The sequence below is a fragment of the Salvia splendens genome, unplaced genomic scaffold, assembly GCF_004379255.2.
Source record: "Salvia splendens isolate huo1 unplaced genomic scaffold, SspV2 ctg437, whole genome shotgun sequence".
Lineage (NCBI taxonomy): Eukaryota > Viridiplantae > Streptophyta > Magnoliopsida > Lamiales > Lamiaceae > Salvia > Salvia splendens.
This window is the reverse complement of record NW_024599088.1, coordinates 1-20,834: the sequence shown is the minus strand read 5'-3', so window position 1 is coordinate 20,834 and position 20,834 is coordinate 1. Positions and strand designations below refer to the sequence as shown.

At 36.5% G+C, this 20,834-nt stretch overlaps 1 protein-coding gene and 2 pseudogenes across 1 annotated transcript; 1 reads left to right on the top strand and 2 right to left on the bottom strand.

The window, feature by feature from the left end:
* Positions 1–3,886: 3,886 nt before the first annotated feature.
* On the top strand, positions 3,887–5,419 carry LOC121790196 (50S ribosomal protein L34, chloroplastic-like). Its single transcript, XM_042188463.1, has 2 exons — positions 3,887–4,156; positions 4,945–5,419. Exons 1-2 carry the CDS (start codon positions 3,952–3,954, stop codon positions 5,244–5,246), a joined length of 507 nt encoding a protein of 168 aa, XP_042044397.1. The 5' UTR covers positions 3,887–3,951; the 3' UTR covers positions 5,247–5,419.
* Positions 5,420–6,062: 643 nt separating this feature from the next.
* On the bottom strand, positions 6,063–8,776 carry LOC121790198 (annotated as a pseudogene).
* An 8,353-nt stretch (positions 8,777–17,129) lies between these two features.
* On the bottom strand, positions 17,130–18,604 carry LOC121790197 (annotated as a pseudogene).
* Positions 18,605–20,834: the final 2,230 nt, after the last annotated feature.

The following is a 20,834-nucleotide window of genomic DNA, read 5'->3' as shown; positions in this document are numbered from 1 at the left end:
ATTTTATTTTTGAAATCGTTTTCTAAATTATTTACTTTTTAAACTTCTGTATGTATTTTTATATTATTTAAATAATATGTTTGTATTTGTTGATTCTAAATTATAACACTTTCTTTTTGGGTTGATGTTTGGGGCGATATTATGATTTTTAATACCACTTATTACATTTCGTATCAATTATTTGTACTCAACCTATTGAGTTTTAGACTCGACCTATTACCAACATTAATGACATTTTAAGTGACAAATGAATGTGGATTAGTTAAACCATCTAAAAAATATAAAATTTCATGATTTGACGTATGATGCAAGTCAACCTACTCTTTGAGTTGTATTTAAACAAGTAACTTTCTTAATAAAAGTAGTAGTCACATTCAAAATTTTGTTATTGAGTTTGATTGCAACTAGTTGAAAATTATGGTCCAACTTTCTAGTTAAATGAGTTTGATATTTGTGATAGTGGATGAAACTTGTGATTCCTAATGAGTGATGCTAAATGACCATAATGTGGCCAACCATAAAAATAAAATATTAATAAAAATCTGTACATTTAATATTAATTTTACTTGAAACTTGTTCATCTTAAAAGTATCAATTTTTAAGACTAATTTACCCTTGTACATAAATAGGGAGTAGAGTAAAATTAAATAGGGAGTATTTATGTATAAGTTAATAGTATGTTATTAAGACATTATAATTGAACATTTAGATTTTTTATGTATACACAATATGCAGTGTCAATTTTTACATGTATAGTATGATCCTACATTTGTGATACTACTATAGATTAATTATCAATGATAATTGTATTATCAATAATTATAATTCTGTTAACAGTTTGTTATATTATATAACTATAGTATGATATTTTATAATTTAATAATATGCTTAATCTACTTATAATTAAACTTCAATTATTTATTTCTAATTGATCTTTAATGCAACTAAAGATTAATTATTTTGATCGTATAATTTGATATTCAAATTCATTTTCATTCATTTAAGTAATTTATATCATGAGTAGATTTTCGATTTAATTGGGTGTCATCTAGTATTACATTAGATTGGAGATTTGAATTGATCTTCAATTTAACGAAGAATTTTTATTGGTCTTATATTTATTTAATAATTTGGGATCAAATATTTTCAAGTATTAATAACACCACAATGTAAGATCAAAGAAAAACATAAAAATAAAAATAAATGACACTAAAGAGAAAAAAATACACGTAAAAGATGAAAATAGAATGTTTAATTGATTTTCCAAAACTTATGATCTACTCCATTATTTTACTATTATTATTTATATTTTATGTATGATGTTTTGATTTTTTTTAACATTATTAATATGTTAAAGTGTAGTAATTGCTATCCTTTGTATATATCCCAGTGTGGATGTACTTAAAAAACAATTAATTTTAAAATTGCAATATATTTTCAACTTTGTGTTGCCATGTGGCACGTAACATGCAATATTGTAAATAAAAACATGCAATATACATTTGTGGAAGTTATAAATGGATTTCCACAAATTGCATTTTAGTTATAGGCAGATTGTAGATGTATTTTCTGCAGATTCCCGGTGTCACAAAAGCATGCTTCAACGGAACATCAATTGAATCTTCAATAAAATTTAAGTTTGATTGAACATTTACTTGTTCATTTCATTAATTGAATAGAATGATAGAAGATGAAGTGAATCCCAATTGAATTTTATCAATTTTTAAATTGTTCAAGTGAATCAAATATCTATTGAATCTAAAATCAATTGGGAATTTTCGATATTAGATAAGGTATTAGTTATTTGATAATAATTATAAATTGTGACACCACATAACATAATTAGTACTCCACCATAGTTTAGCTAAAACCTATAATTATCGGATAATTGCGACAATAACAATAGTAACTCATAATATTATATGACTCCATGTTGTAATAATATATTAGCAACAATATATTAATTTGAAGTTGTATTTATAATTTTTAATATTTGATATTATTATTGGTATTGTCAATATAACCTATAGTATATTCTTGTAACAAAATTTTAAATGGTATCATAATAATGATATAAAGCTACTCATATACCATTACGACCAAACTCCTATAAGTAGTACAATGACCTTTAAAATTTATCCATGTTATCTATATAAGTCAATATTATTACTATTATATGTTATTATTAGTATTATTAGCAAGTTTAGTTATTGGTGTGTAAGTTGTATTATGTCATATAATAGTTATTTTTGCAATAATATGATAATTATATAATAATAGTTATTTTTGCAATGTAACAAATTAAATTATTTTACATAATACAGTAGCATCTAAAATACGCAATAATTTATAATATTAATATGTGACTTATATTTACAGTTTAGAAGACATGATCCAATTCTAATACAGTATATAAGTACACTTTATATGATATGCAATACAATTATATAACTTTGCACATTCATGAAAATTGATTACCAAATTAGAATAGCTAGGAGTAACATTGTATTTAAGATTAGTTGATCTTATTAAACTAGATCATAAATATATATGCAAGCATATATATACTACTTATTACCACAATTTATTTATGATATATTGTGATGTCTCTTAGTTAATAGGTATGATATGATTATTTCCAATACAACATACATATAATTTGACGTAAATTGTGCATACATATAATTTGACGTAAATTGTGCATAAATTATTATGGAGAGAGAATGTTGTAAATTTAAATTTGAAGTAAAAAATTGAGAAAAGGGTAATTAAGTAAAATTATCTTAGCACTAACTATTACTATTAATTTATTGCATTGACTTTTATAATTATTTACAAAAATGTCATTGTGTGGCTGACCACATTATGACTGCATAGCATTACTCTTCCTCAATTACGTGATAACAATTGCTAGGCGGAGGAGGCTGTGACAAGAATATTTCGGAATTATTTGATGATTATTGGTATGTCGTGACAAAGTAGTAATAGTCAACCAATAATGGAAGTGACAAACGAAATTTATTGCCATGCAGAAATAATTTGAGTCATGGCAGCACATTGGTCTGTGCTGATTAATTAATCTTTCTACTTTCTAGTGAAATCTATTATTATCGGAATATAATTATTTTAAAAGATATTATTAAAGTTTTGGGCTGCTGATGCGTGGCCACCTCATTTTTATTCTTTTTTCATAAAGCATTGTTGGATGGGGATAATAATTGCTTCTATAATAAAAAAAATTAAGTGAAGTTTGATTTAGTTGACTATATTATATTATTAATCATAGATTGCAATGAACATTGTAATTAAGTGATGTTTGATTTTTGGTCTTACTACATTTTAGTTGGTCAGTTTAAGCCATCTGAGAATGATATGACATGATTTGGTGTACTTCTACACATCGACATAATTTAAAGCTTTTAAGACTCAAAATCAATTTGAGTTACACTCAATAGTTTTATTGAATCACAATTGAGTTGATAAAATAATTTCTCTCTGAATTGTGGAAATTATCAACAATTATGGAACAAGATTTGGAATAATTCTTTTCTTTTCTTGAACTTTATAAATTGTGGTAATTATCATCAGTTATGTTCAACAAATTGTTGCCTAGTAAATTATTGAAACATTAAAGTTGTAACAATTATTTTTTTCTGCGTCCACTATAAATGACTCTCTTTAAAACACAAAAAAAGTTAGATTTGGGCAAATTTTAGGCCCAATTCAATGATAAATGCGAACATATGAATAGGTCATTGGCAGTGGAGCCCATATAAATTGGCCATGGTGTCAAATTGGGCCCAACAAATATTAAAATGAATATGACAAAGCCCAAGCCAATTTTTTTAACGTTTGGTTGAAGAAAATTCAAGATAAGGCAGTAGAAACAAACCCCTGAATTTGGATAACAAGATCAAAGGCAAGGTAGGGAGCGAGAAATCAAGCTAAAAAATGGCGTCCTGCTTTTCAGTGGGAACAACTCTGTGTTACAGAGGGAGTAATTTCAGCACACCTTCAGCTTCAATTTCACTAGCTTCAAAAACTGCTACTTCTCTTTCACTCAACGCGAGACCTAAGGCGCAGATTTCTTCTGGCCCTCTCCATTCTGCCTTCACGCCATCATCTCTTTCTCTCTCTTCCGCTTCTTCCTTCTCAGGTTTTGTTTTAGGATTGTGGCTTCTCTGTTCAAATTTGGCAATTTTTGATTTATTGGTATTGCAATTGAGTTCTGGCATTGTGTTCCAATATTTATTTTTTTCAATTTCAGCTTCCTAATTGATTGATTTTGTGTGACTGAGATGTGGTGTGGGGTGGGTTGTTTTTATCCCAATTGCACATATGCTGTGTGTTTTAGAAGAATGTGAGTAGTGCTTGTCTCTTTTAGTTCAATGCTGTCATAAAACTTGGTTATGGTTATAGTAAAATTTGATCTTTTGGATCCAAGAATTGAAGAATATAAGTAGTGCTTGTCCCTTTTAGTTCAATGATTTCATAAAGTTGGTTATGGTATACTAAAATTTGATCGTTTGGATTAAAGAATTGAAGAATATAAGTAGTGAGTGTTCATATCAGTTCAATGATGTCATAAAACTTGGTTATTGTCATAAATTTATAATTTTGATCAATTGGGTTCAAGAGATGAAGAATATTAGTAGTGTTTGTCCATATAATAAAATATGGTCATGGAATTTGATTTTTTGGAGTCAAGAATTGAAGGATATAAGAAGTGTTTGTTCCTTTGAGTTCAGTACGATCATAAAACTTGGTTATGGTTACTGGATTCAAGAATTGAAGGATATAAGAAGTGCTTGGCCCTTTTAGTTCAATGCTGTCATGAAACTTGGGTACGGTTATAGTAAAAATTTGATCTTTAGGATTCAAGAATTGGACCATGTTGGTACCCCTTTTCATTAGTTGAAAAATTGTTTGTGTTGTTAATCCTAGGATTGTCATTGGGCTTGTGTCTGAGTGCCAGCATTGGGAAGGCAAGTGAGAAGAGGCGTGGGCTAGTTGTGAGAGCATCCAAATATCTGCTGTGTCAAACCAAGAGGAACAGATCAAGAAAATCGCTGGCTCGAACGCATGGCTTCCGCAAGCGTATGAGCACTACCAGTGGGATAGCACTCATCAAGCGTAGACGCGCCAAAGGCCGCTGGAAGCTCTGCACAAAGACAAACCCAGCAGCGGCAAACGAGCCTGATCTCATCACTAGTTTGTTCCTTTCTCTCAAATCTATCTATAGCTAATTTCACTATTTTGGTGTATCCTCTGAGTTGTTTGTTGTGGGATGGAAGGGCTTTTTCTAGATTCAATTCTAGTTTACTCTAAATTGTGCCTCAACAAGCCAGCTTGATGATCTTGCAACCTAGCTGGTTTTGGACTTGATATTTGATCATTTTTATCCATTGCCATTCAGTTATTTTGATTGTTCTTGAAAATTTAAAAGCAGTTGGACGAAGCTGTAATTTTTTGTTCAACACTCAAAATTTTGAAGTTCTTATAAATTTGGATTTTAAATAGTCACACAACTAATATCCTTACTTTTTTATATGAACTTTTGAGATCGTAATTGAAGAGCTTACAATTTTGAAATGCTAATCAACAAGCTTAATGACAAGAAGTGAAATGCTAATCAACAAGCTTAATTTCAGCTTTATAAATTAGGTCAAATTACTAAACAAATTACCAAGTTAGGTCGAAATATAGTTATCCCATTATTTTTAAAAAAGAAATAATAAATCACTAAGCTTAAACCACATTACGTACAAAAGCGAAACCACAACAATTTGATCGTTTATGTGTTTATTCTTCATTCAAGAATCCTAAGTATAGTGTCTTCTCATATACTACTAGCTAGTGCAATTGGTTTCAACATCAGTCAAGATTGAATCACATTCAAATTCTAATTGACTAGGTAGTTACATGCACATTGTACCAAAATGTGTTATTATATTCACGATTTTGTTTCCTACCATCACCATCAAATGTCTTGTTTTGATAACAATCAACATATGCCCTAAAAAAGATAGTAGTACCAAATTAGCATAGAAATAATTAAGAAGTAGACATAAAACAATAGCTCCCAATTAACATTTCACGGTTAACTTATAACAACACCAAAAGTTAAAAAACTCTTTACTAATCAACTATGACACTTCACTCCATTGATAGTACCCAATATATGCTATAAAGGAAACATTCATACAATACACATAAATAATTCTATAATTCATCTAAGCAAGTGGATAGGATGGTTTCATGGCAATGCCACAAAGCCCTCCCATATTCCCACTCTCCCTCTGAATCATCCCATACCCATTCTCACCCCAGTTCGTCCCCCACGAATTCTTCACCAACCAATACTTCATTCCGTCGCTATTCTCCCCGTAGCCGACGATCGTCACCGCGTGGTTCAGATTCGTCCCGCAATCTCCCGTGAAAACGCCGCTGCGGAACTCCTCCCCGCCAGCGTCGATGCCCACGGTGACGGGCTGGTTCGCCACCGCGTTCAGCAGCGCCGCCTCGTCGTTGGCCGGAACACTCTCGTACCCGCTGATCTTGCCGGCGCGGGGCTGCAGCTGGCGATGTAGTCGAACGCGGCGTCAGGGCTTCCCCCCGAAGCATCCGTGGCTCCGGGTCTCGCAATCGACGAGCTCTTGTTCGGACAGAGAAACAAGTTTGCCGGTGCTTAGCTGGATTATGCCTTCTGTTGCTGCAACTGCCGCGAATGCCCAACAACATCCTGCGATATCATATGATATAAAAATGGCAAATTTGATGAAGTTTGATTAAATTTTGGTATATCAGCGCAACGTTTAAAATTAGACGAGAAATTTATGAAATTTAGATTGTCCTCGATTAATTAAGCCATAATAAATATTTTAGTTGTCTACATGTAGGTGGCGTTCGGTTGGAAAGATAAAATTATAATGAGATTCAATATAGGATAAGATAAGATGAATTTTATCTTGGACTAAATTAGTATTACTAAATTTTATATTGATGTTTGGTTGAAGAGACTATGTCCAAGACACAATATTAATTAAAAATTATATTAATCAAACTAATATAAAAATTATCATTAATTAAGCTTATTTATTATAAAATTTACAACACAGTTTAAATCTATTCATTATCTGATACAGTAAATAAATATTAATTAAATATATAATCCAACAAAATATTAATAAAAAAACTTATTTAATTATTATGAAGTAGGGGTACTACATAAATAGTCGACAATACAACCCAGTAAATCTCATTCATGAAGAAGTGATAATATCCATTAATCATTATAACCTCATTGACCAAAAAAACAATTGTTAAAATAAAAAAAAAAATCATTTAACAAAAAAAATTGCCAAAAAAGCAACCGCCAGAAGAGAGAGAAAGGGGGTGTATTACTGTAGAGACAAATTGGTTGAAGCCATAATTTTCACGAAGAAGAAGCGGCTGATCGAGTTCCTCTCCGCCACCATCGACGAGGAAGAGGGGAAGCCGATCGCGAAATCGTTCTGGCAATTCCGCCGCAGCAGCAGCATCAACTCCGATCCCGTCACCGCCAGTGATAGAAGAGAGAGAAAGGGATGGTAGAGACAAAATTAGACGGAGGGTGAAGGGTGAGATGGATAGTACGGGATTAAAGCCATAATTTTCACTCTTGATATGGGCTTTGTCGGGCCGTGACTCTGAGTTGCGGGCCGATGTTTGATGGATATTGAGCAACCGAACGGCAGATTCTATGCAATCCTTGCATTAGTTCGGTTAACCGAACGGCACCGTAATATATTGATGGTGATTTTCAACTAAACAAAGTCTACGTTGTTTTGTTTATGAAAAAAACATTGTTTAAGTTATTGGTGGATATCAGATATAATTTTTTTGCCATGAGATAACTGAAGACATCAAATTTCGTGTTTTTTTTGCTGAATTTTAAAATTACGGAACGAACTAGAATTTGACCTAATTTCATGATTTTTCTGTCAATTTGCTCAATTAGAAGGACCATCAAGTTTTATCAAATTCTGGTATATCCCGCAACTTTAAAAATAAATCTGAAAAATATGGTCATCTACATGTAATATGTTCTTGATACTAATTTTTAGCCAAACAATATTGTTTTCTTTATGAATAGGTGGCATCGGTGAACTCATAGACGGTGACGCTCACGTCTGATTTTTCGATTAGGACAATTTTGAAAAATGAAATTTTGTCGCTAAGAAACTAAACTTAATGGTTAATTCTTTCGTTTGATTTTTAAAGTTGCGGGATATACTGCAATTTGACTAAATTTCATGTTTTTCCGACAATTTACCCTCTTTTAGGTCATCGAACTTACCGCAGTGGCCTTGATTCTTAACATCGGCGCCCTTGGTTCTCCAGTCGACGCTAGCCGGAGCATCAGCGACGTTGGCGTACATGAAGGAAGAAGAAGAGTTCCGGTGAGAAGATTCCATGTTGAGTCCCGTTCTAGTCGACAGGAATTCCTCATTTGTGAGATCGGCGAATTCGTTGATGGCGAGGGTATAAGAGCGGTTTCCGGCGGCATTGAATGCGTCGATGAAGGCGGTGTTGGCCTTGAATATTTTGAACCTGTGGTCCTTGTCCGCAGCATCTTTGTAGCTGCGGCCGACTTCCGCCATCCACTGCTGGTGACGATCCGCCATTAATGAGGTGCGGGCGGCTGCGCTCTCGGAAGCCCAAACCTGAAGTATAGAAAAAATGCAGTGAAAATAAGCTTAGATGAATGTGTTGGTGCCATGTTGGAAATTCAAGTGTTTTTTTTATGTGAGGAGTTGAAGTGAAGTGAGGAAGGTATTTATAGAGGGATAGGGCAGGAGGTATTCAGACCTCAAGCATAGGAAAGGTAATGACAAAAATTAAGATGGAAAATCAGAGGTAGGAGAAGATTCAAGACCCAATGAGATACACTACCTAGGTAGTTAGATTATGCTAGTTCCTCTTAAAGATGGTAATCGAGAGAGGAGAGATTGGTAGAAGACATCGTATTGTGTATTCCTTTTTTCTGATATTTCTTTGTGTACAATGTATCCCTTTTTATAGGTACAATATGAGATAATTAAGGGAAAGATCAATCTATTCTAATTGTATCAATTCCCATTAATCTTGATTCTTCTACCGGCAATAGAATGATTTACTCTTCTTTCCTTTCTTGTGTAGGATATTCTCTGGAATTATTCTCGACACTCCCCCTCAAGTTGAGTAACGGCATCTCCGATACTTAACTTGGTCAGAACTTCCTTGAAGACCTTGGCATGTACCGCCTTAGTTAGAATATCCGCCAGTTGTTCTTCGGACCGTACGAATGGAAGTTCGATGATGCCTCCATCTAGCTTTTCTTTAATGAAGTGACGGTCGACCTCCACGTGCTTGGTCCTATCATGTTGGACAGGATTTTCCGAGATACTAATGGCTGCTTTGTTGTCACAAAAAAGTCTGCTTTTCTCTTTTGGGGGGAAACCAATCTCTGTAAGTAATCTTCGCAACCACAAGATCTCGGTAATTCCACTCTTTACTCCACGGAACTCTGCTTCTGCACTAGATAATGCCACCACTTTCTGCTTCTTACTTCTCCAAGTGACTAAGTTCCCACCAACGAAGGTGAAGTATCCCGCTGTAGATTTCCTGTCGTTTGGATTACTGGCCCAATCAGCGTCCGTGTATCCATCTACTTCCAAGTTTTCTTTCTTTTCGAGCAGTATGCCATATCCTGTAGTCCCCTTTAGGTACCGCACAATTCTGAGGGCAGCTTCCATGTGTTCCTCCTGAGGTTTGTGCATGAACTGACTTACCACACCTACTGCATATGCAATGTCTGGCCTTGTATGGGCAAGGTAGATCAGTTTCCCTACAAGGCGTTGATACCTTTCTCGATCAGTCATTGGAGCCCCTTCAATGATCTTCAATCCGTGGTTCATCATGATCGGAGTTTCGGCAGGTTTGCAATCGAGTAGTCCCGTCTCTGCTAATAAGTCTAAGACATATTTTTTCTGTCTTAGGAAGATTCCCCTTTTTGATCTCAGGACTTCGATTCCCAGAAAGTACTTCATTGCCCCAAGGTTCTTCATCTCGAATTCCTGTGACAGACTCTTCTTTAGTCCCTCTATTTCTTCGATGTCGTCACCCGTGATGATCATGTCGTCAACATAGATGATTAGACACGTTATTTTCCCTTCTCTTTTCTTCAGGAACAAAGTATGATCTGCATTACTCTGTTTATAGCCGTATTTCGTCATGGCTTGGCAGAATCTCCCGAACCATACTCTAGGTGATTGTTTTAACCCGTACAGTGTCTTTCTTAGCCTGCATACTTGCCCTTTCCCAAATTCTTCCGAGAATCCTGGGGGAGCCTCCATATATACTTCCTCATTCTTCTTCAACTCTCCATGCAGAAAGGCGTTCGTTACATCAAACTGGTGTAATGGCCAGTCTTTGCAAGCTGCTACGGCCAACAAGGTCCGTACTGTACTCATTTTGGCCACTGGGGAGAAAGTTTCATCGTAGTCTATCCCATAGGTCTGGGTGTATCCTTTTGCCACCAATCTCGCTTTGTATCTCTCGATCGAACCATCTGCTCGTCGTTTGATAGTGAACACCATTTGCAACCTACAGGTTTCTTTCCCTTTGGCAGGCTACATTGCTCCCATGTACCATTTTTCATTAGAGCACTCATTTCTTTCTTCATGGCCTCCCTCCAGTGCTCATGATTCATCGCCTCTTCCCATGAATGAGGAATATGAACTTCTTCGTATAATGCTGCTTCGAAAGCCCGGGCCATCTCCGTGTATTGCCCCTGCACCGTGTTTGCTATTGAGTATCTGGATTTCCGCCCCTGCCACTCTGGAGAATACCGTTTTGGTGGTATACCTCTCGTACTCCTGGGTGGTAAGTATCCACTTGATCTACTCGTGCTTGGATCCTCCTGTAGAGTCTCACCGTTTTCCTGTCTCATACTGTCAGTGCTAACTTGGGGACTGTTATGAGTACTAGAGCTTACCTCAGGATTTGAAGACGGAGATGAAGGTGGGGTAGAAGCATTGAACTCGGGTTGTACATGGGATGAGGTCGGCTCGGCGGGTATGCTAGCCTTCTCTGGTGGACCGACATCTAGAGCAGATTCTGGCATTGGGCCGGAGATTGGACTGGGAGTAGGGACTTGGTTCGGAACTTGGTTTGGGATAGGTAGGGATGAGGATGTGTGGAGCCAACTTAGCGAGTCTGTATTCTTTCTCTCCCCCTGACTGCTAAGGTGGTGGTAAAAGTACTCAGTCTCGACAAAGTCACAATTCATGGTGGTGTGAAGGTGTTGGGTTTTGGGGTCATAGCAACGGTATCCCTTCTGGTTTTTTCCGTACCCTAAAAAAACACACTTAACCGCATTTGGGGAGAACTTGGATCGGTTCTGTTTTGGGATATGAACGAAGACTGAGCATCCAAACACTTTTGGCTTGAGGAGAAGAGATGATGGTATAGTTGTATAGGCTGAGAGGTAATCCAAGGGAGTTTTCATGTGTAAGGCATGGGTTGGAAGTCGATTCAGGAGGTAAACCGCAGTGGCTACGGCTTCAGGCCAAAAAGAGGTTGGGATATGGGATTCGATGAGTAGAGCTCGGGTCATTTCTAAGAGTATCCTATTTTTCCTTTCTGCTACCTCGTTTTGTTCTGGTGTGTAAGCACAGGTGGTTTGGTGGATAAGGCCCTTTTCGGTGAAGAAGTTTTTCATTTTGGTGTTCACATACTCTCCCCCATTATCTGATCTAAGGATTTGGATATTCTGTTTGTACTGGGTTTGTATGAGGTTATAGAATTGGGTAAATTTGTCAAAAACTTCAGATTTAGAGTTTAGAAAATATACCCATGTCATTCTAGAACAATCATCAATAAATAGCAAGAAATATCGAAAGCCATTATCACTAGTAACAGGTGCGGGGCCCCAAACATCAGAGTGAATTAAAGAGAAAACAGACTTCGCACGAGTATTATTGAGTTTATATGAATGTCGATGGCTTTTGGACAAAAAACATGTCTCACAATTTAAAGGATGTGAAGTGGCTAATTTTGGGAAAAGCAAACGTAAATATCCTATGGATGGATGTCCTAACCGACGGTGCCAAAGCCAGGTATGTCTGTCAGTCAGTCCTTGAGTCAGCATCGCGGCAGTACCCTGTTGAGCCATCCTATCCACGTAGTAGAGTCCTCGATGTTCAGTGCCACGCCCAACTATCTCCCCCGTCCTCGTATCCTGTAAAATACAAAATCCAGGTTTCATTAGTAAGTTGCAGTGAAGTTCCCTTGTTGCTTGACTCACAGACACCAACTTATGGGACAGGGAAGGGACATATAAACAATTTGAAAGGCTCAATTTTGGTGATATGGTAATGGTCCCCGCCCCTTGAACATGTGCAACTTCCCCATTAGCAGTTCGAATGTACTTTTTCCGAGTACTAGAGACTCCCTTAAAATCAGAGATATCAAATGACATGGTGTCCGTGGCCCCACAATCAAAAATCCAATGGTAGTCTTTGTCTTGGGTTTCGTTATAGGTGGATGAGAGAGCTAAGGCCTCGAAGGAATTTTTACATGTTATATTGGGCTCAATGTCCAAGTGTGAGGGTTTTTTGGGGTTACTTTGGAAATTTTTGGATTTATTGGGTGTGTGGGGCAATAATTGTGTAGAGTGGGGTCTTTTATATAAATCTGGGATTTTGGAGGGGTCATAACTTAATAAAGGGAATTTGTGGGGTAAATAAGTGTACTCTTGAAAAACTGAGGGGTTAAAATCGATTAACCCCTCATTACCTCCTGTTGCCCTAATAGACATCGCAGCTCCTTCTTCTCCCTGGCGATTTTGGGCTGACGGCGCCCCGCTGCTGCTCGTCGATGTCCCGGTGGTGGTGCCGACGCTGGTAGCGCGGTTCTCGCCGTTCCAGCCTCCAGTCACCGGTGCGATCGGGGGCCCCTGATTCCACGGTTGACTCTCGGCTGTCCAGACGCCGGTTGGTGGTCCTCCTTGGGTCGCCGCCTGGTCGCCGTAATTCCACGGCTGATCATTGGCGGCGACGGCAGCCCGTCCTCCTTGGCCTCGGTTTCGAGCGGCTTTTGCCTTCTTCATCTCGTCCCACCACTCGGGATAGCCGATTCGGAGGAAGCACCCCTCTCGAGTATGCCTCTTCCCCCCACAGTGGGAGCATGTGAGTTTACTTTTATCCTCTTCTGGTTTCCGACTGTTCCACGACCGATTCGATGTGTGTGGAGAGTGATTGTGTTGCGGTGGTGGTTGGGTGTGCCGGCTTCTGTTGATAGCCGCGAGTCCGGATCCTATTCCACTGTTTGATTGTTCTGTGGTTCCGAGAACACCATCGTTAATCGCCTGCCTTCGTACCATTCCGTAGGCCTTTCGGACTGATGGTAAAGGGTCCTTGTCCATGATTTCTCTTTTGATATTCGCATATTTGTCGTCCAAAGCACTTAGAAATTGATAGAGGCGATGACGCTGTTCTCGTTTGTTATAACTTTCCACATCTGCAGGGCTGGGGTCTCGGGTATCAATTGATATCCACAAATCTTGCATCTTGTTCCATAGGCCTTCCAAGGTCGAATTTCCCTGTTTGAGTGTCATTGCTTGTCTGTGTAGGTCATAGATCTGGAACGGGTCAGTCCCGCTTCCGTACGTAACGGCCAGACCTTCCCAAAGGTCCCTGGCAGTCGCGTATCTCGATACCTCGTTCACCAGTTCCGTCTCGAGGTTGTTAATGATCCAGTTGAATACGCAGTGATCCCGTTGTTGCCATTTCGTGTAGCCGGGATCGCCGATTGGGGGAGGTTTTGAAACTCCAGCGATGTGAGAAGTCAATCCCTTCCCCCCAATAGCTCGTTCCATGAGATTGACCCATAGGGGGTAATTATCCCCGTTGAGTTTGGTTTTGATGGAGATTTCTCCAAAGGATTCGGGTTGGTTTGAGTTTGGTGGGTGTGAGGTCGATGATGAGTCCGATTTTTCGGGAATTCTGAGACTTTGTTTGAGAAATTCTGCGAATTGGGCAGCAAATTCCATTGGGAAGTTTGGGATGGTTGTTTGTGGTGTGTTGTGGGGAGATTCTGTATCCGAGTTCTCGGAATCTGACATGGTTTTATGGTTTTGATTTGGTTTGGTTTTGCAGGGATAGGGATTTTAGTGGCAGTGGCCGGCTTGGAGGGGAATAACCTGCTCTGATACCATCTTAAAGATGGTAATCGAGAGAGGAGAGATTGGTAGAAGACATCGTATTGTGTATTCCTTTTTTCTGATATTTCTTTGTGTACAATGTATCCCTTTTTATAGGTACAATATGAGATAATTAAGGGAAAGATCAATCTATTCTAATTGTATCAATTCCCATTAATCTTGATTCTTCTACCGGCAATAGAATGATTTACTCTTCTTTCCTTTCTTGTGTAGGATATTCTCTGGAATTATTCTCGACAGTTCCATCATAATTAAATTAGTATGGAATTAAAATATTGTGAGAGAGAAGGGTGTGGTGTTACTTTGTGATCATTATATCCGCTGTCAAGGTGTTATTTCTTGAGTTATTAGTATAATTATGTTGGTTCTTGGAGTTCATTAGGTTACGCATATAATCCAGGCCAGAATTAGGGTTGAGTCATTATTATCTGTAGGTGATTTGCCTTTTTTCAATTTTTCTGTTCAAATTTATTTTGTTGTGTAAATATGGAGTTTTGAGAGGAGAATTTTTTGGAATTAGTTAGGAAAATATTGGCGTTGAAGGTTGGTGATTGGTGTTGAAATGAAATAAGCTGCATGGTTTATAGGTCGTTGTTCATAAATTGTCTGGGGAGGAAGTAGACTTAGCAATACATAGAGGTAGAGAGCATGTTTGGTAGATAGATAACTTATCTATGTTTGAAATTCTATGACCAAATATGTCATTTTTGTCATAGAATTCCAAACATAGAGTCATTTTCAGTCATCAAATTCCAAATATAAATGAGTTATCTACCCTACTAAACATGTTCCAGGTTTTTTGTATCCGTCACTAACTCGATCTAGATACCAATAATGCAAGGAAGTGTTAATCCGTTGATGATATTTTTAAAATACCAAAAACGAATGCATGTAAAGGTAAAATTCCTAGAAAAAAACCAAACCCTAACTTTATATTTCAGGAAGCATATGATTCAAACATCAGACTAATTATATGTACAAGGAATAACATAATTTTACAACAATCAAGATCGTAATCCCACTTACAAAAGGTAAGATTTTAAATGCACTTTTTCAAGTAAAATGCTCCATTTGTTTCTTGCTAACGTACGATTAGGGTTTAGCTTGCAAAGAGAAAGATATTTATAAACAAATTAAATGCTCGCATTATAAGTAGGATAGAGAAATAAAATTATGGAAAAACCACTCGTATAATCGATGTTAAAATTTTAGCTGGACTTGCGATGACTGGCAATGCTGTTGACAGAGTCACAGAAACAAATAAAATATCAATTGTATAGTCATTAGAAATTAAACTGCAATGGGAACTCAAGAATTTTAACTAGGCAAGTTTTGATGGAGAAGTGAAAGTGATGAAACAACTTTTACCTGAATGACAAAAATCTTGATAGAAAATCAATGGCGCAAAAACAAGACCTTAGACCCACGGAGACGTTATGTGAATTGAAAATGATTTCTCATCATAAATAATTATTAAATTAATATGGAATTAAAATAGATTGATGAGAGAGAGAGAGAGAGAGAGCGCGCTAGGTGAAATGGAAAGCATGGTAACCTATAAAGAAGGAAACGAATCTTATTTGCAATAATAGTAAGGAAAAATAAAGAAAAATATTTACAATATCGAGCACCACCAAAATACGTCAATTTGTACCAATGAAACAATTGGGAAATCTAAAACATAGTGACCTACTAATCTGGTTGAAACTTAAGGGATATAATGGTATTTTATCATATTTCGTAATTTAAATGACTATAATCAGTATACATATATGTTAGTACATCATTTAAATTTGTACATTCATATATGACATGTCACTAAAATTTGTACACATAGGTCATTTGAAAATTTTGACTTAGATAATTATATACTGTATTTGTTAAACTCTGTGTTTTTTATTGTTTTTTTAGAAAGTATATGGGACTAACCCAAATTTGACCAAAATTGTTAATGCTTGACAATTTGCCCTAAACTTAACAAGATATAGATATTGATTTTATGATAATCAAAATTCGCGTTTGTGTTATGACTCTTTTTTCAGCAAGCATGTAATGCAAACCTCATATATATTAGTTACATGTAATAGGCATAAAATAACTTTACAACAATCAAAATTATAATCCCAGAGATTTTGAAAGCACCATTTTATTGTATTTTTATTAATTCTTTTATAAAAGGCAACATTTGTTGCTAGCTCTTGACCTTAGGGTTTAGCTTTCAAAGAGAGTGAGATATTTTCGTACAAACGCGTGCATACTATTATTGACAGAAACCCTTGATATTATCATTATTTACTCATTTTAAAATAAATTGTAGTAATTGGAACGACCAGTTTGATTTATACTCCCTCCGTTCTAGATAATTTATTCCATTTTCCCATTTCGGTTCGTCCCACATAGTTTGTCCCATTTCACTTTTTACAACTTTTAATAGTAGACCACATATTCCACTAACTCATTCATATTCACATTTTATTATAAAACTAATATATAAAAGTAAGACCTACATTCCACTAACTTTTTCAACTTACTTTTCATTACATTTCGTAAAACTCGTGCCCGGTCAAAGTGGGACAAACTATTTGGGACGGAGGGAGTACTATCGAGCTTAATTTTATACACATTTGCTACTTAACATTTTAACAAAGTTTTCATCTTTATAATCCGATTCTTCTTGTTCCCTTAAAGCTCTGGTTCCTTTAATCCGTGATTGTTTGGTAGAATATTTGAATTTTGATAGTTCAACAGTACAAACTAATTCGAAGTTTCATCAATTAGAAATACTATTAAATAACTAGTCACACAACTGATATCCATATAATTTCATATAATATAATTTGGATTACTGACGCTGGATTCATAAAATGAAACTCGTGATGAAAAATTAACAACAAAATATAGTATATAATTAATTTTTATAAATGTATCACATATAAAATAGCACTATCTTTTCATGTGCGTGACACTTTTATAATAATAATAATTTAAAGTCCTTCCACATTTCCACTCTCCCTTTGAATCCTCACATATCCATCCTCTCCCATCCCGATCCCCACGAATTCTTCACCAACCAATGCTTAATTCCGTCGCTACTTTCTCCGTAGCCGACGACAGTCACCGCATGGTTCATCTCCGTCCCGCACTCTCCCGTGAAGACGCCGCTGCTGTGGAACCGAAACCCGGCTCCGCTAGCATCAATGACGACAGAGACGGGCTGGTTAGCCACGGCCTTCAGCAGCGCCGCCTCGTCGTTGGCCGGGACATTCTCGTACCCGCTGATCTTGCCGGCGCGGGAAGTCGCTCGCTCAGGGCTGCAACTGCCATCGGTTGCTTCGTAGATGTAGTCTGAGTCGGGTGAGAGGCCGTCATTATCGGCGATGTGCTGGAACGCTTTGTCGGGATATCAGCCGTTGCATCCTAGGCTTTGGGTGTTGTCGCAATCAATAAGCTCTTGTTCGGACAAAGATACCAGATCCCCGGTAGTCAGCTGGTTTATGCCTTCTGTTGCTGCAACTGCCGAAAATGCCCAACAACTTCCTGCATGTGTCGAATCAAGTATAAATGTGTTACTGGTCAAATATGAGAACTCATCCCTTAAAGTTTCACGTCAATTGACTATAAACTTAAAAACCAACGTCTTAAAGGCGTATTCAGAATTTTCGATTTAAGAGTGTGTAATTAGCGGCGGGCGGAATTAAGAACAAGGGATAGGGATGCCCCCCCAGAACATGAACGCAGACGAGGTCCGAGCAGATCCCTTCCCCACCATGGCTCCAGTTCTAGTCGACAGGAACTCCTCATGAGTGAGATCAGCGAACTCGTTGATGGCAAGCGTGTAGGAGCGGTTCTCACCGGCGTTGAAGGTGTCGATGAAGGCGGCGTTGGCCTTGAATATCTTGAACCTGCTGGCCTTCTCCGCGGCATCTTTGTAGCTGCGCCCGAATCCCGTCATCCACTGCTGGTGCCTCTTCGCCATTGATGAGGTGCGGCGTGCGCTCGCAAACGCACAAATCTGAAGCACAAAAAATGCAGTCAAAATAAGCTTAGTTACAAGTGTTGGTGCCATGTTGATATTTGAAATGTGTTTTGATCTGAGAATTTGGAGTGAAGTGATCAACCTATTTATACAACTAATGATAGAATTCAGGAAAGAAAATCAAGGGGAGAGATTAATTAAGGGAGAAGACGAAGAAGAATCAAGGAGACTTAATTGTGGAAAATAACAGGCAGAAATCATGATGAGCAAAGAATTACTACTATCTTCACAATTAACGTGCGAGTGGGAAGACTCATTCTTCTAAGTACAAAAATTATGTGCGAATGAAACTTGTAGTAAGTGTTATGATGGGATACACTGAGATAGTGGAGGACTAACTCTTCTAATTCACGAAATTGTTTGCAAACGAAACTATTAATGCTATTGGAGATAAATGATTGATTTGTCTTATCGTTTAGGACGTTTACCTGAATATGTTTCACTGTTTAGGTCATAACCGTTGGTATTCATCGTTTCATTTTTTAGAATAAAATGACTTGTGGAAAATTTCTGGTGAACGAAAAATTGACATGACGACCAAAATTACACGTCGATTGAGCAATCAAAGTATAATTTTGAACAATAAGCGTGTAAATTTACAAAATCAAAGTATAATTTTGAACAATTAACGTGTAGGTAATCAGTGTATAATTTTGATTGTAACATTGATTCTCAAAAATTTCACTCCAAATGATGAGACAAAATCGATCATTTATTCGCTACAATATGATATTGGAAGTCTTCTAGTCAACAAATTGTTTGCAAATGGAACTATTTTATTTTTGTTATAGGCAAGTTTTCTTATTGACATTTAAATTTATGATATAACCTCCTGAACTATATCAGTCTTATTGATTGCTCCTATCACCAATTAATTAATTTAAAATAGAATCTCATAAAGGCTGATGGTTTGATATAATATTTTCGATGCTCATCCTACTTATAATCTCACATTAACTTAGTATTTGATCACAAACCTGGTTTGATATAATATGGGCGACGTTCATCCTGCTTAAAATCTCAAAGTGAATTATTTAACTTCTTTTAAATTACTATTCTCTATGCTATTTATTCTTAAAAATAATTTTGTTAGTTGTTTCCTCCTGCTGTCTTCCGTCGAAGCAAGTGGAAACATTTTTCTAAACGCATGGAATAAAGATAATTGAAGGATGATTAATTAATCAACCATCTAACAGACTACTTACAAATTTAAATTACAGGACGAATAATCAGAAAAACGATCAGGAATTGGTCTGCTTTGTTACTTAAGCTAAGTTAGTTTCTTTTTTAAAAGAGTATCAAAAAGTGGTTTGGTTTAGCCAAGTTGATTTAAGAAATCAGAAACCAGAAACACAATTAAGGATCAAAATAGCTGCACGGATTTTCAGCTATTTCATTGCAATAATTTTTATACTCCTGTGTAAAAGAAATAAGAATAGAAAATGGCCAAATAAACATTTATTCTTGTTTGTATAATTTACTAGTACATTACAATGCATCATCCCTATTAAACAGAACAGCATGAAAGTAACAGGAACTACTCCCACTTTCAAGATTATATTTGCTTAACTTACAAACTTTGACAATGTTGCATCCACTAGTTAAATATACAAAACTTGCTACACACAACCCACTTTTGTCAAGATGGGTCACCAGAGAAATATACCAAACATATAACAAAAAGACAAGTTGTTCAAAAATAAACCATCAACTTCTCTCACAAGTCTTTATTCATATGCATAACACCAAACAAATTATTTCTAACAGAACCAATGAATATAGCTACATAAAAGCTTAATTCCTCCATCGCAAAACAAATGTTTCAAAGCCATAAGGAAAAGGATGACAAATGGAAATTAAAATAGACAAAATCTTCCGATAAAATCCATATACAGATATGCCCCACACAATTTCAGTTATTAAATTTCTGAAGACGGATATCTACCATGCAGGAAAGAGGTCAGAAAGGTTTGCATCACAAATCATCTTTGTTAGTTTCAATCCCAATTACACAGTATCAACCCAAATGAAAAATTCATAAATACCACAAGGAACAATGTAAATGAAAAGGTAGATCCCAGCATAAAGATTAAGGTAACTAGCCAACATGAGCACATCAAAGGCTGGTTTTCCATTCAATAAGGACCATGGAAAAACTAGGTAACATATGTAGTAAGTAGGAGACACCTATATTTTAAAAGACACTACTTATTACTCCCTTCGTCCGCCATTAGGCGGCACGGGTTTTAAGAAATTTTAAGAAAAGTGGGTGAAAAAAAATTAGTGGAATAAGAATCCAACTTGTATATATTAGTTTTAAATGAAATGTGAGTGAAATGAGTTAGTTGAAGGTGAGACCCTATTACCATTTATGGTAAAAGTGAACCAGGACTCCTATTAGCGGACAGACTATAATGGAAAAACGGGACTCCTATTCGCGAACAGGGGGAGTAGCAAAAGATCAATTTCTATTGGAAATGAATTAGAGAACAAGAAAACATTTGCGGAATGCATACAATCCTTGCCACGAAGCCAAAACAGATCTTTGGAGAA